We start from the raw sequence: 18,706 nt of genomic DNA on the forward strand, positions 1-18,706 counted from the left end.
ATCTGTATGGAGGAATGGGCCAAAATACCAGCAACAGTGTGTGAAAACCTTGTGAAGACTTACAGAAAACGTTTGACCTCTGTCATTGCCAACAAAGGGTATATAACAAAGTATTGAGATAAACTTTTGTTATTGACCAAATACTTATTTTCCACCATAATTTGCAAATAAATTCATTAAAAATCCTACAATGTGATTCTCTCATTTTGTCTGTCATAGTTGAAGTGTACCTATGATGAAAATTACAGGCCTCTCTCATCTTTTTAAGTGGGAGAACTTGCACAATTGGTGGCTGACTAAATAATTTTTTGCCCCACTGTATTTTTGTAACTCACTCGAATTGAGTTTGATTCAGATGGCTGAGATTGTTCAGTGGATTTGCTGTACTGTCTGAGGGCCGTAGTACAGAGGAGATTCTGGTAAAGTGAGATGATCAGTACTTTTTTCCACTGAGGTCTACTAAGGGGAAGGTAGAAAGTGAATATTTTCTGGGATACACTGTTTAAAAGCTTTCTGGCCATAATCAAAGGAAATAACAACATTCTCCAGGCTGGGAACTCTATAGTGTAATTGAAAATACAGATGTGAGTGCATGCTGTTCTTGGAAGAGAAACTTTACTGTAGGGGAAAGTAGAGAGTACACAGCGTCCACGATGCTGCTGAGATTGAGAGAAACGGGGGGCGGGGGGGACTAAATAGTTTTACCATTTTTCATTTGTGTCCTGTAAATGTTGTGGTAAATAGATGTCTTGTTTGATTGATGACTGGAACAGAATACTTGGAATGTAAAACTGGAAAAATGCATGTGGCCTTTGGACTGACCCATGCAGAGATAGGAAGGGTGTGGGAGGTGGAGAAACAGTGAGGCCCCTCCCAGGCCAGAGCCCAGACTTGAGTAGAGTAACAGGAACAGAACTTCTGGAAGGCACACCGCCAAATGTTCTCTCCCCTCCACTGTGGTACTGCTGTTCTGTTCCCACTACCTGTTGTGCATCCTATGTCTGGGAACATAACTATCCAATACACAAGACACAACACGCACGCACATGCACACACGCAGACACACTTTTTCTCCTGGTCTTGTCCTTTCAGACAGTCTGAGTCACCTTCTTCTTCCATGGCATTATTTATTTAGCCAAACAGAAGCCCCCTGACCACATTCTGTTTACCGTTTAGACAGCTGGACTTTCACTGGGCCAGAGCTGGAGGTGGGGCTGAGGCCAGAGCTGGAGGTGGGGCTGAGGCCAGAGCTGGAGGTGGGGCTGAGGCCAGAGCTGGAGGTGGGGCTGAGGCCAGAGCTGGAGGTGGGGCTGAGGCCAGAACTGGAGGTGGGGCTGAGGCCAGAACTGGAGGTGGGGCTGGAGGTGGGGCTGAGGCCAGAACTGGAGGTGGGGCTGGAAGCAGAGCTGGAGGTGGGGTTGGGACCAGAGCTGGAGGTGGGGCTGGGAGCAGAGCTTGAGGTGGGGTTGGGAGCAGAGCTTGATGTGGGGTTGGGACCAGAGCTGGAGGTGAGGCTGGGGCCAGAGATAGAAGTTGGGCTGGGACCAGAGCTGGAGGTGGGGTTGGGACCAGAGCTGGAGGTGGGGCTAAGGCCAGAACTGGAGGTGGGGCTGGAAGCAGAGCTGGAGGTGGGGTTGGGACCAGAGCTGGAGGTGGGGCTGGGGCCAGAGTTAGAAGTTGGGCTGGGAGCAGAGCTGGAGGTGGGGTTGGGGCCAGAGCTGGAGGTGGGGTTGGGACCAGAGCTGGAGGTGGGGCTGGGGCCAGAGATAGAAGTTGGGCTGGGACCAGAGCTGGAGGTGGGGTTGGGACCAGAGCTGGAGGTGGGGCTGAGGCCAGAACTGGAGGTGGGGCTGGAGGTGGGGCTGAGGCCAGAACTGGAGGTGGGGCTGAGGCCAGAACTGGAGGTGGGGCTGGAAGCAGAGCTGGAGGTGGGGTTGGGACCAGAGCTGCATATTTAGTTAAAATAAATTCAAGTTAGCAGGCAATATTAACTAGGGAAATTGTGTCACTTCTCTTGCGTTCAGTGCAAGCAGAGTCAGGGTATATGCAGCAGTTTGGGCAGCCTGGCTCGTTCCGAACTGTGTGAAGACCATTCCTTCCTAACAATGACCGTAATTAATTTGCAAGAATTTGACATAATTATGACATAACATTGAAGGTTGTGCAATGTAACAGCAATATTTAGATGTAGGGTTACCACCCGTTAGATAAAATACGTAACGGTTCCGTATTTCACTGAAAGAATAAACGTTTTGTTTTCGAAATGATAGTTTCCGGAGGATTTGACCATATTAATGACCTAAGGCTCATATTTCTGTGTGTTTATTATAATTAAGTCTATGATTTGATATTTTATAGAGCAGTCTGACTGAGCTGTGGTAGGCAGCAGCAGGCTCGTAAGCATTTATTCAAACAGCACTTTCCTGCGCTTGCAGCTCTTCGCAATGCTTGAAGCACAGCGCTGTTTACTTCATGCCTATCAACTCCCGAGATTAGGCTGGCAATACTATAGTGCCAATAAGAATATCTAATAGTCAAAGGTATATGACATACAAATGGTATAGAGAGAAATAGTCTTATAATTCCTATAACAACTACAACCTAAAACTTCTTAACTGGGAATATTGAAGACTCATGAAGGAACCACCAGCTTTCATATGTTCTCATGTTCTGAGAAAGGAACTTAAACGTTAGTTTTTATACATGGCACATATTGCACATTTACTTTCTTCTCCAACACAGTGTTTTTGCATTATTTAAACCAAATTGAACATGTTTCATTATTTATTTGAGACTAAATTGATTGTATTTATGTATTATTAAGTTAAAATAAAAGTGTTCATTCAGTATTGTTGTAATTGTCATTATTTCAAATATATATATAAAAACTGTCCGATTAATCGGTATCGGCTTTTTTTGGTCCTCCAATAATCGGTATCGGTTTCGGCATTGAAAAATCATAATCGGACGACCTCTACTGGGACCAGAGCTGGAGGTGGGGCTGGGACCAGAGCTGGAGGTGGGGCTGGGACCAGAGCTGGAGGTGGGGTTGGGACAAGAGCTGGAGGTGGGGCTGGGACCAGAGCTGGAGGTGGGGCTGGGACCAGAGCTGGAGGTGGGGTTGGGACCAGAGCTGGAGGTGGGGTTGGGACCAGAGCTGGAGGTGGGGTTGGGACCAGAGCTGGAGGTGGGGCTGGGACCAGAGCTGGAGGTGGGGTTGGGACCAGAGCTGGAGGTGGGGTTGGGACCAGAGCTGGAGGTGGGGCTGGGACCAGAGCTGGAGGTGGGGTTGGGACCAGAGCTGGAGGTGGGGCTGGGACCAGAGCTGGAGGTGGGGTTGGGACCAGAGCTGGAGGTGGGGCTGGGACTAGAGATAGAGGTGGGGCTGGGACCAGAGCTGGAGGCGGGGCTGGGACCAGAGCTGGAGGTGGGTCTGGAACCAGAGATAGAGGTGGGGCTGGGACCAGAGCTGGAGGTGGGGCTGGGACCAGAGCTGGAGGTGGGGCTGGGGCTCCTCCTCACTTAAAGGCACTTTGACAGGTGTTTCTTCCAGGGGCCCAAACCATCCACCTCAGAGCACCAGGATGGGCCCCTACAGGGCCATGCGCACCGCTTTAGAAGCAATAAAGTAAAGTATCTAGAAGTCAGACCTTTAACTGCAGTGTTCAACGCTTTAAACAAAATGGTCTTTAGAGCGAACAGATGTTCTATTCTAATTATATTTTCTTACATTTTCTCATTTGACGAAAGGACTCGCCATAAAGGCAGTCTGGTCGCTTTTATGAACTATAGCATTTTATGGGCAGAAATCTGCTAAAAAGCTGTCAAACGGAATATGTGAATTACGACTCGCAGCATCTTTACTTGCAGTAAAACCTGCAATTTATAGCAGTTTACTACATATTGTTAATCTCCATCAGGAAAACACAGTAACCTGCAGTGGGAAACAAGCTCGCCAGAACAGGGCAGGGAATACTGCAGGTTGTGTGGCCTAGGAATTTACTGCACAATTTATACTGTATATCTTTATCTTTCTCATTTGGCTTGTAGGGCTACTGTAGTGTAGAAACCTGTTTGCTTTGCCATACATCATTCATGCTGTCATCATTCATGTTGAAATTGAGGGTTTCATCACTAGCCCATCTATCTTGCTCTTAATAGGACATCAAATAAAACTACAAATACAAATGTTGCCCTATGTGTCATTGATCATGTATTACAGTATATTCTATTAGCATTTGAACCAAACTACAATCCCTCTCATTTGAATTGAAGAAGAACCAAACAACTAACATCCGTTGGAATTAATGAAGTTGTTTGAGTCATAGCTATATGCTCGTAACATTGTAAATCAGCAGAGGGAGAGATATCCACTACTTCCTTTTATAAACATGTAAGGAGCATTGGCTTGTTTGCTTTGGCCTTGGCTGGGTTTGTCATGAGGAAGTGCTTCAGCCCTGTAAGAGGTCGAGTCCTAATGAAACTGGGATGGTTACCATGTTAAATCACCCTGGGGATCCTACTGCCGGACACAGGCTGCTTCACGGGAGATTTACCGATGACTGGGCCGCAACGCGTTAAATCACAGTTACCACTTACTGTGGAGGGGACGGGAGAGGAGAGGAGCAGCTAGGGTAAGGTGAGGGAGGGAGGAGAGTGACCTGCCTGGCTAATATCGTCCATTAATAGAAGAAGAGAAGGCATTCAGATGATTTTACGATTGTGCTGTCACTGACGGACGAGGACGGTGGGTAGTGTTGTCTCAGAGCTGTTGGGAAAGACACACTTGTTGTCATAGGACATTCCAGTGGGCCCCAGTCTTGAGGGGCGGTGGGGAGTAGGGGGGGACTGGGGAAATCACTTTCAGACTTGAATTCTGAGAGAAGATCTATTGTCATAGAAAAGTGTACGTGTGAATTTGATGAAGTAACGAAGTCTCAAGAGTTTTCTCTCTCTCAGTCAGAGAGGTAGCTCCTGATGGCAGTTGCGATAGAATCACATTTGGTGGAACGTCACATCGGCACCATTACGAGCTCATATCAAATCATTTTGTTGCACTGGTTGATCTTCAAATCTGTTTCTATCCAGTTGACTTGTGGAAATGCCTGTCACTATGTATAGAATACGACTACAGTAGAGGGACTATATCTTGTAAACTTTCCGCAGGAGCTTGACTAATATGTTTTGTTTTAGAACCATAGGAGGGAGAGAACATTTGAGGAATGAGCGTATGATCTAGCGCTTTCTTAAGATTCCTATTAAAGGGATACTACTCCCCAGTGTCAGATGAACTTGTGGATACCATTTTTATGTCTCTGTGTCCAGTATGAAGGAAGTTAGAGGTAGTTTCGTGAGCCAAGGCTTACTAGCGTTACCGCAATGACTGGATGTCTATGGGTATCTACTAGCATGCTAGTTAGAACTGGTGCTAATGCTGGTTAGCAACTTCCTTCAAACTGCACGCAGAGACACAAAATGGTATCCACGAGTTTATCTGACTCTGGGGAAGTTCATTGCCAAATTCCAGAAGTATCCCTTTAAGATCGTTGAAATGTCATGAATTTCAAATATATATATTTAGCAGTGTGGTATGCACTTGGGTCTGACACATCCTTTTTACTATCATTTTCGATATGAATTTCAAATGAAATTCTTACATTTTTAGCCCTGAACACACCCTGGGTTTCTCTGACTGAATGATTACTTAGTAATGGCAGCTAATCAGTGCCAATTTAACTGAAATTACTCTGTGCTTCTGTCAATGTCGAGTGAAATGACTTTTCAGATTGACTGCACCTCTTTATTTGACATAAAATGAAATAGAATGCAACCTCATTTTGGTGGTATGTAATTGAAGAGAATTGTGTTTTCGATAGTGAAAGAGCAGATTAAACAACCCAAGTGGAGCTTCTCAATTATTCCCTCTCCGATACTGTACATTGGAATCCTACTAAACTGAAATTGTTGCATGCACTGTGTGTTTATGTGTGTATCATAGGCGTCTGGTGGTACCTTATACGGGAAGGACTGGGGTCATTGTAATGATATCAGCCATTATTATGAGCTGTTCACCTCTCACCAGCCTCCTGTGGTGTGTATGTGTGTTCACGTTCAATCAAACTCGACCTGAGTGATCGCTGAGGATGTACAAGAGCTATGGGTGTGTGTGTGTGTGTGTGTGTGTGTTGTCCATTTGCCATCAGGGTCTTTTGCGGCCTCATGAATAGTCTTGACCTGCATGAGGAACCCAGTGAACTTCGCCATGTCTAGACAGCTTGTATTGCTTCCAAGATTAAGGTCTAAACTGGGTGCTTTCCTGTTTACAAGTCTGAGGTTAGCTTTCAGGAAAACATTTGGTCTGGGTCTGTATTTATCACGAACATAAACACTCACACACTTCCAATCAACATTTGTTATATTTGAAATAGGTTCTAATGATCAATTGATGGTCTTACGTGAACTTGTAAATGTTTCTAGACTGAAGAAAAGTAGCCTGAATAAGGACAGGATAATGTACCGTTTCATACAATAGTTAGTTATAACTTTAGGAGGACTTTGTGAGAGTAAAAAGTACACAACACCTGTAAAGGAATGTAGCTTAGGTTAAATTCACACACAACAGCATTTTGCTACGCTCATGATTACAATGACTCCATTTAGAGAGAGAAAAATGAATCTAAAACAGTCAAATAACTGTTCAATAAAGACACTTCATTTCTTAAGTGTTGTGTAATAACCTGAGATTGTGCGCTCTAAGAGCTCTATCCTTTTGTATTTGTGTTCTAGGAAGACGACTGGGTTTAGTTATGGTTTGTTTCTGTTATGGTGCAACCTTGAACATGATGAATCTTACATCTGGTGACAGTGTATTGTTCAAGGCAGTAAATCAAACATTGATTGAAGGCACCATGAGTGGATTTCTTCTTGAAGTGCAGCAAGCATTTGAAAGGCTCTCAGATGCTGCTCACAGTTCAGGCGTCTCACCTTCATTGATCCCATGTTGGATTCATGTTGTCTTTAAAAACATTTTTTTGTTGCTTTTATTCATTTTTAGAATCAAACAGGGAATTCAGATGATATAATGTCTCGTGAACTGAAAAAAAATGCCCGTGTTTACAGCTGCTCTATGCTGAAATGGCGATAATTGAAATAGGGCCTAATTGGGATGATCATGATGGTGGTCATGATGATGATGGTGTTGATTATGATGAAGAATGCAATGACAATGCCGTATAGGACTACGACTACAGAGAAAATGTACATCAATGATGTGGATGTATTCCAACTTGATGCGAACGGTCAGTTTTTTATTGATTCATCCGTTGGGATATTTTTTATGGCTATTTGTGGAAGGAGTGAGATAGCTGTTTAAGTTCTGTTTTTGTAGCTTGCAGAATATTTGCCTGCTGCTCAAAGACATCAGACTGGTCTTTATTCGGCCTTGATCCCATCCATGTTACTTATCCATGCATGTTTTAATTTCTGTTTTTCACTCGTTGATAGTCTAGGAAGTCAGGATCTGTGTTTTCAGTGTAATCCTAGAGCACTTCAGGACATGGATGTGGCCTTTAGAGTATAACATCCTGCTTCCTGTCTGTCTGTCTGTCTGCCTCATATTTTCTTTCCCTCCCTGGACGTCTCTGTCTGAATCCAGGTCCAAAGGAAAGAAACCAAAGAACATTCATCCTGCCTTTTAACATGCTAATGAATGACTGATTGCTAAAACAAAAAAAACAACAAAAAAAAAAAAAAAACTTGTCCAATTGCAAATTACAAGTGTCATTATCCTCTATTAAGGAAGTCATTCATTTCTTAGCGGATGTCCACAGATGTAGTTACTAGGGAAACGGCATGTTGTTTCATCAAAGCCTGCTAGTCAGTGGTGGGGGCTCCAACCCCCTCTCCTCCCTCTCAAGATTGCATTACAGAGGTCTTAACTGTTCCATAATTGTCTGGTGGGACTCTCAATCCCTCATCACCCAGTGTGGGATGTGATCACACTAACAGCCCTTGAGAAAGAAGAAAGGGTATAAACAATAGCTAATGGATTTTTTTTTTTTTTTTGGAATAGAATGTTGCTATCAGCAAGAAAAGCAGCGGCCACTTTGCATTACATTAATCCATATGTCATAGTGAGCTTTGCTAGCCATCACAATTTATGCCAAAATGTATATTTCATCTTATGGATGGATTTTTTAGTTGGATTTCTATTTGAGAATATGTATCCGTCTTTGTGGCTGTCGTGGGGATGCTGTCCTTGTGTCAGACCTGTATCGATCCCCTGCAGTACGTGTGCAGTGTGAGACTGATGTGTGTTGGAGAGTGCACACAAACACACGAGCGCACAAACACACGTCTGAGGCGAAGGCTGATGACTAGACAGGTGACCCATCTAGAGGAGTGATTGAGTGCTACACCACTGGGCTTTGGCATTGAGCAGATATAATGTAGCGTGTTAAAGGTGCACCCTGCCACGATGATGAATACAGGCAAGTTGAAAAATAAATACTGCCATATCAATCAATGGGCAGCTGCGTGACCCCTTTAAGATGTACTCATTTTTTACCAGACACATTAAGCATCAGGATTAAACTGTCTAATGTGGACACGGATCTCAAGGACAACCAAACAGTCTGCTGGCATATGTCAGAGCAGGGCCTTCTTCACTGTTCAATATGTTTCAACTACTATCACAAATTAAGTTAAGACCCAGATGCAGACATGTCATATTGACAATGGTTTAATATTCGAACCGGGGCAATCAGTAGACAGGTCAATGTAGGCAGGGGCCAGTAAACCAGAGGTGGGGCAGCGGTACCGGACGGCAGGCAGGCTCAGGGTCAGTTTAGGCAGAGGTTAACAATCAAGAGGTGGGGCAAAGTTACAGGTCGGCAGGCAGGCTCAGGGTCAGTTTTGGCAGAGGTCAACAATCAAGAGGTGGGGCAAAGTTACAGGTCGGCAGGCAGGCTCAGGGTCAGTGTAGGCCGAGGTCAACAATCCAGAAGTGGGGCAAAGGTAGAGGTCGGCAGGCAGGCTCAGCGGCAGAGGCAGGCAGAGTGGTCAGGCAGGCAGGCTCAGAGTCAGGAAAGGCAAGGGTCAAAACCAGGAGTGCTAGAAAAAGAGAGACTGGGAAAAGCAGGAGCTGAGAACAAAAACGCTGGTTGACCTAACAAACAAAATGAATTGGCAACAGACAAACAGAGCACACAGGGATAAATACACAGGAGATGATGGGGAAGATGGGTGACACCTGGAGGGGGGTGGAGACAATCACAAGACAGGTAAAACTGATCAGGGTGTGAAATCTGGGCGAGCAGGGAGTCCGGAAGTAGCCTATTGTCCCGAGCCTATATGTTGTTGTACACTGTAAAAATATCTACTTGTTTCAACCAAATATTATTAAGTAACTGGTTCCACAGGTTTTTTTTTATTTACTCAACTTTTCAGTCAAAGTGTTAGCTGAACGTAGCATTTTTAGTTAGCCCAAACTTAGCTCCAACATGAGAAAACGTAGGCAAGAATTCAGTCAACTTAAAATGATGTGTTTGCTCAAATTGTCTCATGTGTTCATTTAACTAGAAATTATTATTTGGGCATCTAACCTTATAAAAAGGCTGTGGAACTAGTTACACAGAGTGCTTTTAACATACAATGTTTTCAACTTACATATTTGACATACGATTACATTGTGCATCTTAATTTATAGAGTAAAAATTATTCAACCTCTCATCTGTGATTTGTACTCACAACCTCTTGGTTCACAGCATTCCAATCTTCCTGCTACGCCCCCATGTCTGTATCAATAACTGATTTCACCTGTATTGCTACACTTTGCACTTCAAAGTAAATCTCAGCTCTGTTAAAGGTATACTCAAGAAAAATATTTTACTGATCATAGTGATTAAGGAGTAACATTAAAAGTAATATGCCACACCAACATTAGAAAAACATAGAATGTTTAAATAAGTCAATCAAACCAATGATGAGAGAATAGTCTGATTAACTACATCGACACAGACATGGTGGTGTAGCAGGAAACTCGGAATGCCATGAACCAAGAGGTTGTGAGTTCAAATCCCCGGTGAGGACATGATTGAATAATAATTGCTGTATAAATGAACATGCACAATGTAATCATGTATGTCAAATATATAAGTTGAAAATAATAGATGTTAAACAGCCTTCTGTAGTTAAGATGCCCAAATAATAATTTATATATTGAACAAAAATATAAACCCAACATGTAAAGTGTTGGTCCCATGTGTCATGAGCTGAAATAAAAGATCCCATAAATGTTCCATATGCACAAAAATTATTTCCCTAATTTTTGAGGCACATATTTGTTTACATCCCTGTTATTGAGCATATGTCCTTTGTCAAGATAATCCACCCACCTGAAAGGTGTGGCAAATCAAGAATCTGATTAAACAGCATGATAATTACACAGGTGCACCTTGTGCGTGGGAAATAAAAGGCCACCCTAAAATGTGCAGTTTTGACAAACAACACAATGCCTCTGAAGTTTTGAGGGAGCGTGCAATTGGCATGCTGACTGCAGGAATGTCCACCAGAGCTGTTGCCAGATAATTGAATGTTAATTTCTCTACCATAAGCCATCATTTTAAAGAATGTCATTTTAAAGAATTTGGCAGTACGTCCAACCAGCCTCACAACTGCAGACCACATGTAACCATGCCAGCCCAAGACCTCCACATCCAGCTTCTTCACCTGCGAGATCGTCTGAGAGCAGCCACCCAGACACCTGATGATACTGAGAAGTATTTATGCCTGTAATAAAGCCCTGGTGTGTGGAATAACTCCTTTTGATTGGCAGGTCCTGGCTTCCCAGTGGGTGGTCCTATGCCCTTCCAGGTCCACCCATGCCTGCGCCGCTGCTCAGTCAAGTGAAATCCAAAGATTAGGGCCTAATTTTTTGGATTTGGATTGACTGATTTCCTTATATAAACTGCAACTCAGTAACATCATTGAAATTGTTGCATTTTGCTTCTATATTTTTGTTAAGTTTAGTTAAAAGAACATATGAGATAAATTGAGCAAACACATCGTTTTAAATTCAGTGAATTTTTGTCAATGTTTCCTCAAGTCGGACCTGTTTTGGCTAATTATTTTTTGTTGTTGTTATTCAGGTAACTCTTGGACCAAAAAGTTGAGTAAACAAAATAAAATGCTGTGGAACTAGTTACTTAATAATAATCTGTTGAAACAACTACGTTTTTGGTTGCTTTTCTTTTTACAGTAATACTGTGTATGTTTATTCCTGGATGAAGTTTTACTACAATGCATTACGCAACAAGCAAGTAGTGTTGCATATTAACTGAGTATTCTAAATGTGAAGCAGATGTTTCATGACAAACTAGAAATCTTTCAAGTAGATCTACAGTACTGTATATCTTCTTATTCCTGACATTGAGCCGGTCAGACTTTGTAGGCCAGGCATTCATTTTGAATGAAGGGAAAAGAACCACACTTGGAAAACTGTCAGATGTTAGGCGAGAAAGATCCATCTCTTTCTAAGAATCTGGCAGACAACTCTAGCGGGAGAGTCAGCATGAAACAATCATTTGTTTTATCAACTTGAATGAAGAATCAGCAGAAGCATGATGTGAATGGGAGCTGCATCCACAGTAGTATTGATCCGAGGCTGGAGAGAGCACGGAGAGATAGACTCAGCCCAGCCTTGTCATCCATACTTCATATATCAAACACAGGCCCACGATCAGAAACCCACCCTCTCCTTATTCAATAAAATACTAACGTACAATAGCAGTAGCAGGTCCCCTAGCAGCATACATACTGTAGCCTGTTTGGCTTATCACTGTTGGAAATCAATAGAGCAACAGTATATGGGACACAACTGTCTGTATGTGAACATCAATGCCTAAAAATACACCTTGTGTCAGTTAAAAGGCCAGTGTAATTTAGTACCCGTATGAGGTACTTCGCCATAACCATTGACATTTAGATTATACAGTAATAATGTAAAGTATGATAATAGCTGATGATAGTCCTTTCTTATTCCGTGACTATTCCTCCCTCTGTTGCCTCTGATGAGAATTTGAAATCTTGACCTCGGTACAAGCGAAGAGAAATTGCCGTCCGTCCGTTGAGAAAAACTCTAATAGAACGTAGTGGGATCTTTCTGGATGAACCGTCCTCATTCAGAGCTCTGTTGCGTCTTCTAAGGTCCCTTTGTAAGTATCAGCCTCCTGACACAGTGATTTCATGTCTCTTCAAACCTAGTCAAATGCCTTGCTCCAGTACTGATATTCACCCCTATGCTTTCAGGCAACTGCTCCGCTCACAGTCCCTGCTGTGTTAAATGTGGTGCTGCAAATGGAGCTAGACACTGTTTTATTAATCAGCCTGTGATAGTGGCTGGGTGAGTGAGGGGAAAACACCTATAGGTGGTATGAAGATTCGGACGGACTTTAACCAAGTAGTGCTTCGAGTTCCAGAGCGTAGGGCACAGTGTATTTTAGAGGTTGTACTTTTAACAGTTAGGCCAGTGTTCTTAGACCTTCATCAACTGGTGAATGTCAGTGCTATAGCGCCACAGAGTTCCTCATAGGCATCCGTAAAACTTAATTTTCTGCAGTTTTCAGATGTTCTTCACAGTTCATTTGGCCTGGACATCTGGAGGAACAGCTGGGAGCCATTTCAGAGCAATGGGCCCAGTCTTTGATACACTCAGTCAGTGTTTCCTTCCCATACAGAGCCATAACAGAACAAGGGGGCAACATTGGCTCAGCACGTGATGAGATCCCCTCCCTCTCCCTCTCTCTCTCTCTCTCTCTCTCTCTCTCTCTCTCTCTCTCTCTCTCTCTCTCTCTCTCTCTCTCAATCTCTCAGAACTAAGGACACATACAGTTCCTTTTTATCGGATCCCCCATGGACACTTGTTATTTACGTTCCCATTGAAGCTCTTCTGAACCAACAGCTCTGTACAGTATTTCATTTTAAACCAGAAACTGTTGTCTGTTTACGTTTTCTGATGGAGGGGCAGAGAGAGATCAAACACCAGCCCTGATTGTGAAGTCTCAGCTATTCCTACCATTGCCAGATATGTACCATTGGGGTCATATTTCTGCCATTGCTTGAAATCAACAGTTCTGTATGTATGAAGGATGCTGTCCCTCCCTCCTCTACAGGACCGTGAGCTAGGGGGAGACTGCGGGTATAAACCTGACGGACCGTGGCTCTACTCTACAATCTCATACCTGCGGAGGCTCACTCTCCTCTCTGTGAACTCTGAGTCAGACCTGTCACACTGGCCTGGGACACATCCCTCTCTTTCTCTGGGGCCTATTCACCGTAGGACTCCACTCGTAGTACAGCAACGGCAGTGAAGGAAGTGACAAAAATGTTACAGAATTGGTCAGACAACCTTGTATTGTTTGTATATCAGCTAGAGGTACCGCATGTGAAGTGTATAGTATTAAGTACCTTATGTTTCCCGATCCTCTCCCCTCAGGTCTGTTCCCAGCGGTGCTGAACCTGGCCTCTATGGCAGATATCAGCACCAACGCTACCTGTGGAGAGACAGGACCAGAGATGTACTGCAAACTGGTGGAGCACGTCCCCGGACAGCAAGTCAGGAACACCCAGTGCCGTATCTGTAACGACAACAGCGAGAGGCAATTTGGTAACTATCAATATTATACCGTACCTACTGCATATTACAGTACACCTCTACTTTGTATTGTATCAGCATGCTTCACACGGTTGGACTAGGAGTGTGGAGGGCTGTATACCACATTCAGCAAGGATTTAGAGAAACCACCTGCACGTTGCTCTCATCAAAGTGCATCACTGCTCCTCATCATTTATCCATTCCAAAATCAATGGGCTCAGCCTATGAAATATACATGGCCTGGGATTGCTGAGGAGGGACTTTTGAAGAGTTCTGACTTGTGGGTCTGTAAACACAGCCTGCGTTTGTGAGCATATCTCACTATCTAACAGAGGACACATCTTCCTGTGTGTACACAGAGAGGAGCCATGCTTCATCTTCTGACAGGCACTTTTGCTGGTAATTAAAACTCACAGCCTATCTGACTGGGAGATTCACCTAAGACAAACTGGTGTGGGTGTAAACTGTGCAAAGATACATTAAATTATAAACGGGGTGGTTCGAGCCCTGAATGCTGATTGGATGAAAGTATGACAAACATACCAAGGCTAAGGGCTGTATTCAGGCACTCCGCATGGCGTCGTGCATAAGAACAGTCCTTAGGCGTGGTATATTGGCCATAACCACACCCCCTTGGGCCTTATTGTTTAAATATACACTCAGAGGCGTTCACAAATATTTTGTATTCCTACAGACAGTGAGTCACGTAGTAATGGCTTGCTATGTAAAGTAGGCAGACAGGCATTGAGGCATTCAGTTACTCTTCAATTGAATGTTAGAATGGGCAAAACGGGTGACCTAAGCGACTTTGAGCGTGGTATGATTGTCTGTGCCAGGCACACCGGTTCCAGTATCTCAGAAACAGACGGCCTCCTGGGCTTAACACGCACAACAGTGTCTAGGGTTTATTGAGAATGGTGTTACAAACAAAACACATCCAGTCAGCAGCAGTCCTGTGGGCGAAAACAGCTTGTTGATGAGAGGTCAAAGGAGAATGGCAAGAATCATGCAAGCGAACAGGCGGGCCACAAACTGCAGGCGCGGCACAACAATGGTGTGTAGAACGGCATCTCGGAACCACAACTCTTCGGTCCTTGTCACTGATGGGCTATTGCAGCAGTCGACCACACTGGATTCCACTCCTATCAGCTAAAAACAAGAAGAAGCGGCAACAGTGGACACACGATCACCAACACTGGACAGCTCAGGAGTGGAAAAACATTGCCTGGTTAGACAAATCCCGGTTCTTGTTGTGTCATGCTGATGGCAGATTCAGGATTTGGCATTAGCAGCATGAGTCCATGGTCCCATCCTGCCTGGTGTCAACGGTACAGGCTGGTGGCAGGGGTGTAATGGTGTGAGCAATGTTTCTATGCCCCAAAGAATTCAGGCTGTTCTGGAGGCACGGGGGAGGGGGGCGACCCAGTACTAGATGAACTGGCCACTGAGTGTAATCCTGACACAGCCTTAAAGGGCCCATAGCTAATGCACTATGTAGGGAAATTTGGGGCGCATCCCAGAGCTCCATGTACCAACTGAGCAGCATATGTTAGAGTCCAGGGAGCAGGCAGCACAGATATCAGAGAGACTGATCGGCCTGAGAGACAGACAGACAAACACAGGCCGACCTTGTTCAGTAATTAGACAAGTCTCTCAGAGAGGTCATTACTATTCCCTCCCAGTAATTTGAATCAAAGCGGGAGGGTACTGTAAATGCTTTTAGCAGACAATTACCAGCAAAGAGGACTTCCTGCCTTGACGGTAAAGAGAAGAAGAAATGGACTCGTCATCATTTATCTTGTCTCATCGTTCAATAATGAGTCTTTCACATTTCTGGTAATTTCAGGTCTGACTAGAACGGTCTTTTTTGTTCATTCACATTTCGCCTGTCATGGCAGGCACTCATGATATGAAATACTGTACATTCCCACCATATTAGTATGCCATTAGTTTCTTTGTTTTACCACGAGAGAGAGACAATGTTTGAGTCCACATTTGACCCATCCACATCTTACAGCTGTGTGCCTGGTGAGCAACTAGCCATGCAACAAAAAAAATACACATTTTAGAAGGAGACTCACAAGCCTTATAATAACATCTGTGCTTTCCACCTGTTGCAAGTCTTCTGGTGATGACTGTTACAAATGTCTTGCCATTTCTGCCACTAGCCTGTACAGCAGCCAATGAATCACTTGACTTGTTCTTTAATTCCCATTGAAACCAAACCATTGTGTGGCTCCTAATCTTTGCTGAAATGTCATAGAAATGCCCTTCAACGCGTACATGTAAGAATTAAGGTGACAGTGATTAGCATAACTTCTAATTAGAGACAACTCTTTTGAAAGGGAAACTGTTATGGTGCGTGAATGAGGACCCAAAAGCGAATTAACAAACAGAGTACTTTAATGACGAACATACGTGGGCTCAGATGGACAGGTAGATTCCGACAGGACAGGACAAGGTTGCAGCACACACGATGATAGTCTGGTTCAGGCATGAGACACATAAACAAACAAACAAGAATCCGACAAGGACAGGAGCAGAAACAGAGACAGATATAGGGACCTAATCAGAGGGAAAAAGGGAACAGGTGGGGAACGGGGTGAATGGGTAATTAGGAGGAGACAAGGCACAGCTGGGGAAAAGAGGGGGAGAAAAGGTAACATAACAACGACCAGCAGAGGGAGACAGGGTGAAGGGAAAGGACAGAGACAAGACAACATGACAGTACCCCCCCACTCACCGAGCGCCTCCTGGCGCACTCGAGGAGGAAGCCTGGCGGCAACGGAGGAAATCATCGATCAGCGCACGGTCCAGCACGTCCCGAGAGGGAACCCAACTCCTCTCCTCAGGACCGTACCCCTCCCAATCTACTAGGTACTGATGACCACGGCCCCGAGGACGCATGTCCAAAATCCTACGGACCCTGTAGATGGGTGCGCCCTCGACAAGGATGGGGGGGGGGGGGGGAAGACGAGCGGGGGCGCGAAGAACGGGCTTGACACAGGAGACATGGAAGACCGGGTGGACGCGACGAAGATATCGCGGCAGAAGAAGGCGCACTGCGACAGGGTTAATGATTTGAGAGATACGGAATGGACCAATGAACCGCGGGGTCAACTTGCGAGAAGCCGTCTTAAGGGGAAGGTTCTGAGTGGAGAGCCAAACTCTCTGACCGCGACAATATCTAGGGCTCTTCGTTCTACGCTTATTAGCAGCTCTCACAGTCTGCGCCCTATAACGGCAAAGTGCAGACCTGACCCTCTTCCAGGTGCGCTCGCAACGTTGGACAAAAGCCTGAGCGGAGGGGACGCTGGACTCGGCGAACTGAGATGAGAACAACGGAGGCTGGTACCCGAGGCTACTCTGAAAAGGAGATAGCCCGGTCGCAGACGAAGGAAGCGAGTTGTGGGCGTATTCTGCCCAGGGGAGCTGTTCTGACCAAGACGCAGGGTTGCGAAAAGAAAGACTGCGTAAGATGCGACCAATAGTCTGATTGGCCCGTTCTGCTTGACCGTTAGACTGGGGGTGAAAGCCGGAAGAGAGACTGACGGAAGCCCCAATCAAACGGCAAAACTCCCTCCAAAATTGAGACGTGAATTGCGGACCTCTGTCCGAAACGACGTCTGACGGAAGGCCATGAATTCTGAAAACATTCTCGATGATGATTTGTGCCGTCTCTTTAGCAGAAGGAAGCTTAGCAAGGGGAATGAAATGAGCCGCCTTAGAGAACCTATCGACAACCGTAAGAATAACAGTCTTCCCCGCTGACGAAGGCAGTCCGGTGACAAAATCTAAGGCGATGTGAGACCACGGTCGAGAGGGAATAGGAAGCGGCCTGAGACGGCCGGCAGGAGGAGAGTTACCGGACTTAGTCTGCGCGCAGACCGAACAAGCAGCCACGAAACGACGCGTGTCATGCTCCCGGGTGGGCCACCAGAAACGCTGGCGAATGGAAGCAAGCGTACCCCGAACGCCAGGGTGACCGGCTAACTTGGCAGAGTGAGCCCACTGAAGAACGGCCAGACGAGTAGGAACGGGAACGAAAAGAAGGTTCCTAGGACAAGCGCGCGGCGACGGAGTTTGAGTGAGTGCTTGCTTTACCTGCCTCTCAATTCCCCAGACAGTCAACCCGACAACACGCCCCTCAGGGAGAATCCCCTCGGGGTCAGTGGAGGCTACTGAAGAACTGAAGAGACGAGACAAAGCATCAGGCTTGGTGTTCTTAGAGCCCGGACGATAAGAAATCACGAACTCGAAACGAGCGAAAAACAGCGCCCAACGCGCCTGACGCGCATTAAGTCGTTTGGCAGAACGGATGTACTCAAGGTTCCTATGGTCAGTCCAAACGACAAAAGGAACGGTCGCCCCCTCCAACCACTGTCGCCATTCGCCTAGGGCTAACCGGATGGCGAGCAGTTCGCGGTTACCCACATCATAGTTACGTTCCGACGGCGACAGGCGATGAGAAAAATACGCGCATGGGTGGACCTTGTCGTCAGAGAGGGAGCGCTGAGAAAGGATGGCTCCCACTCCCACCTCTGACGCGTCAACCTCGACAACGAACTGTCTAGAGACGTCAGGTGTAACAAGGATAGGAGCGGATGTAAAACGATTCTTGAGGAGATCAAAAGCTCCCTGGGCGGAAACGGACCACTTAAAGCACGTCTTGACAGAAGTAAGGGCTGTGAGAGGAGCTGCCACCTGACCGAAATTACGGATGAAACGACGATAGAAGTTCGCGAAGCCGAGAAAGCGCTGCAGCTCGACACGTGACTTAGGGACGGGCCAATCAATGACAGCTTGGACCTTAGCGGGATCCATCTTAATGCCTTCAGCGGAAATAACAGAACCGAGAAATGTGACGGAGGAGGCATGAAAAGTGCACTTCTCAGCCTTCACGAAAAGACAATTCTCTAAAAGGCGCTGGAGGACACGTCGAACGTGCTGAACATGAATCTGGAGTGACGGTGAAAAAATCAGGATATCGTCAAGGTAAACGAAAACAAAGATGTTCAGCATGTCTCTCAGGACATCATTGACTAATGCCTGAAA

At 45.4% G+C, this 18,706-nt stretch overlaps 1 protein-coding gene across 15 annotated transcripts in view; it reads left to right on the forward strand.

Annotated features, from left to right (window-relative positions):
• lama2 (laminin, alpha 2) overlaps positions 1-18,706 on the forward strand; it is a 142,257-nt gene that overhangs the window by 9,756 nt on the left and 113,795 nt on the right. For 13 of the 15 annotated variants that reach the window (XM_090232607.1, XM_090232609.1, XM_036975728.2 and 10 more), the window contains exon 2: positions 13,493-13,663. In XM_090232607.1, coding sequence (XP_090088733.1) covers positions 13,493-13,663 — 171 coding nt within the window. Of the gene's footprint in view, positions 1-13,169; positions 13,396-13,492; positions 13,664-18,706 lie in introns of all 15 variants that reach the window. The other 2 variants (XM_090232611.1, XM_090232617.1) reach the window with 1 other exon arrangement.

The sequence above is a fragment of the Oncorhynchus mykiss genome, chromosome 4 (assembly GCF_057628025.1).
Source record: "Oncorhynchus mykiss isolate SJ-2025 chromosome 4, ASM5762802v1, whole genome shotgun sequence".
NCBI lineage: Eukaryota > Metazoa > Chordata > Actinopteri > Salmoniformes > Salmonidae > Oncorhynchus > Oncorhynchus mykiss.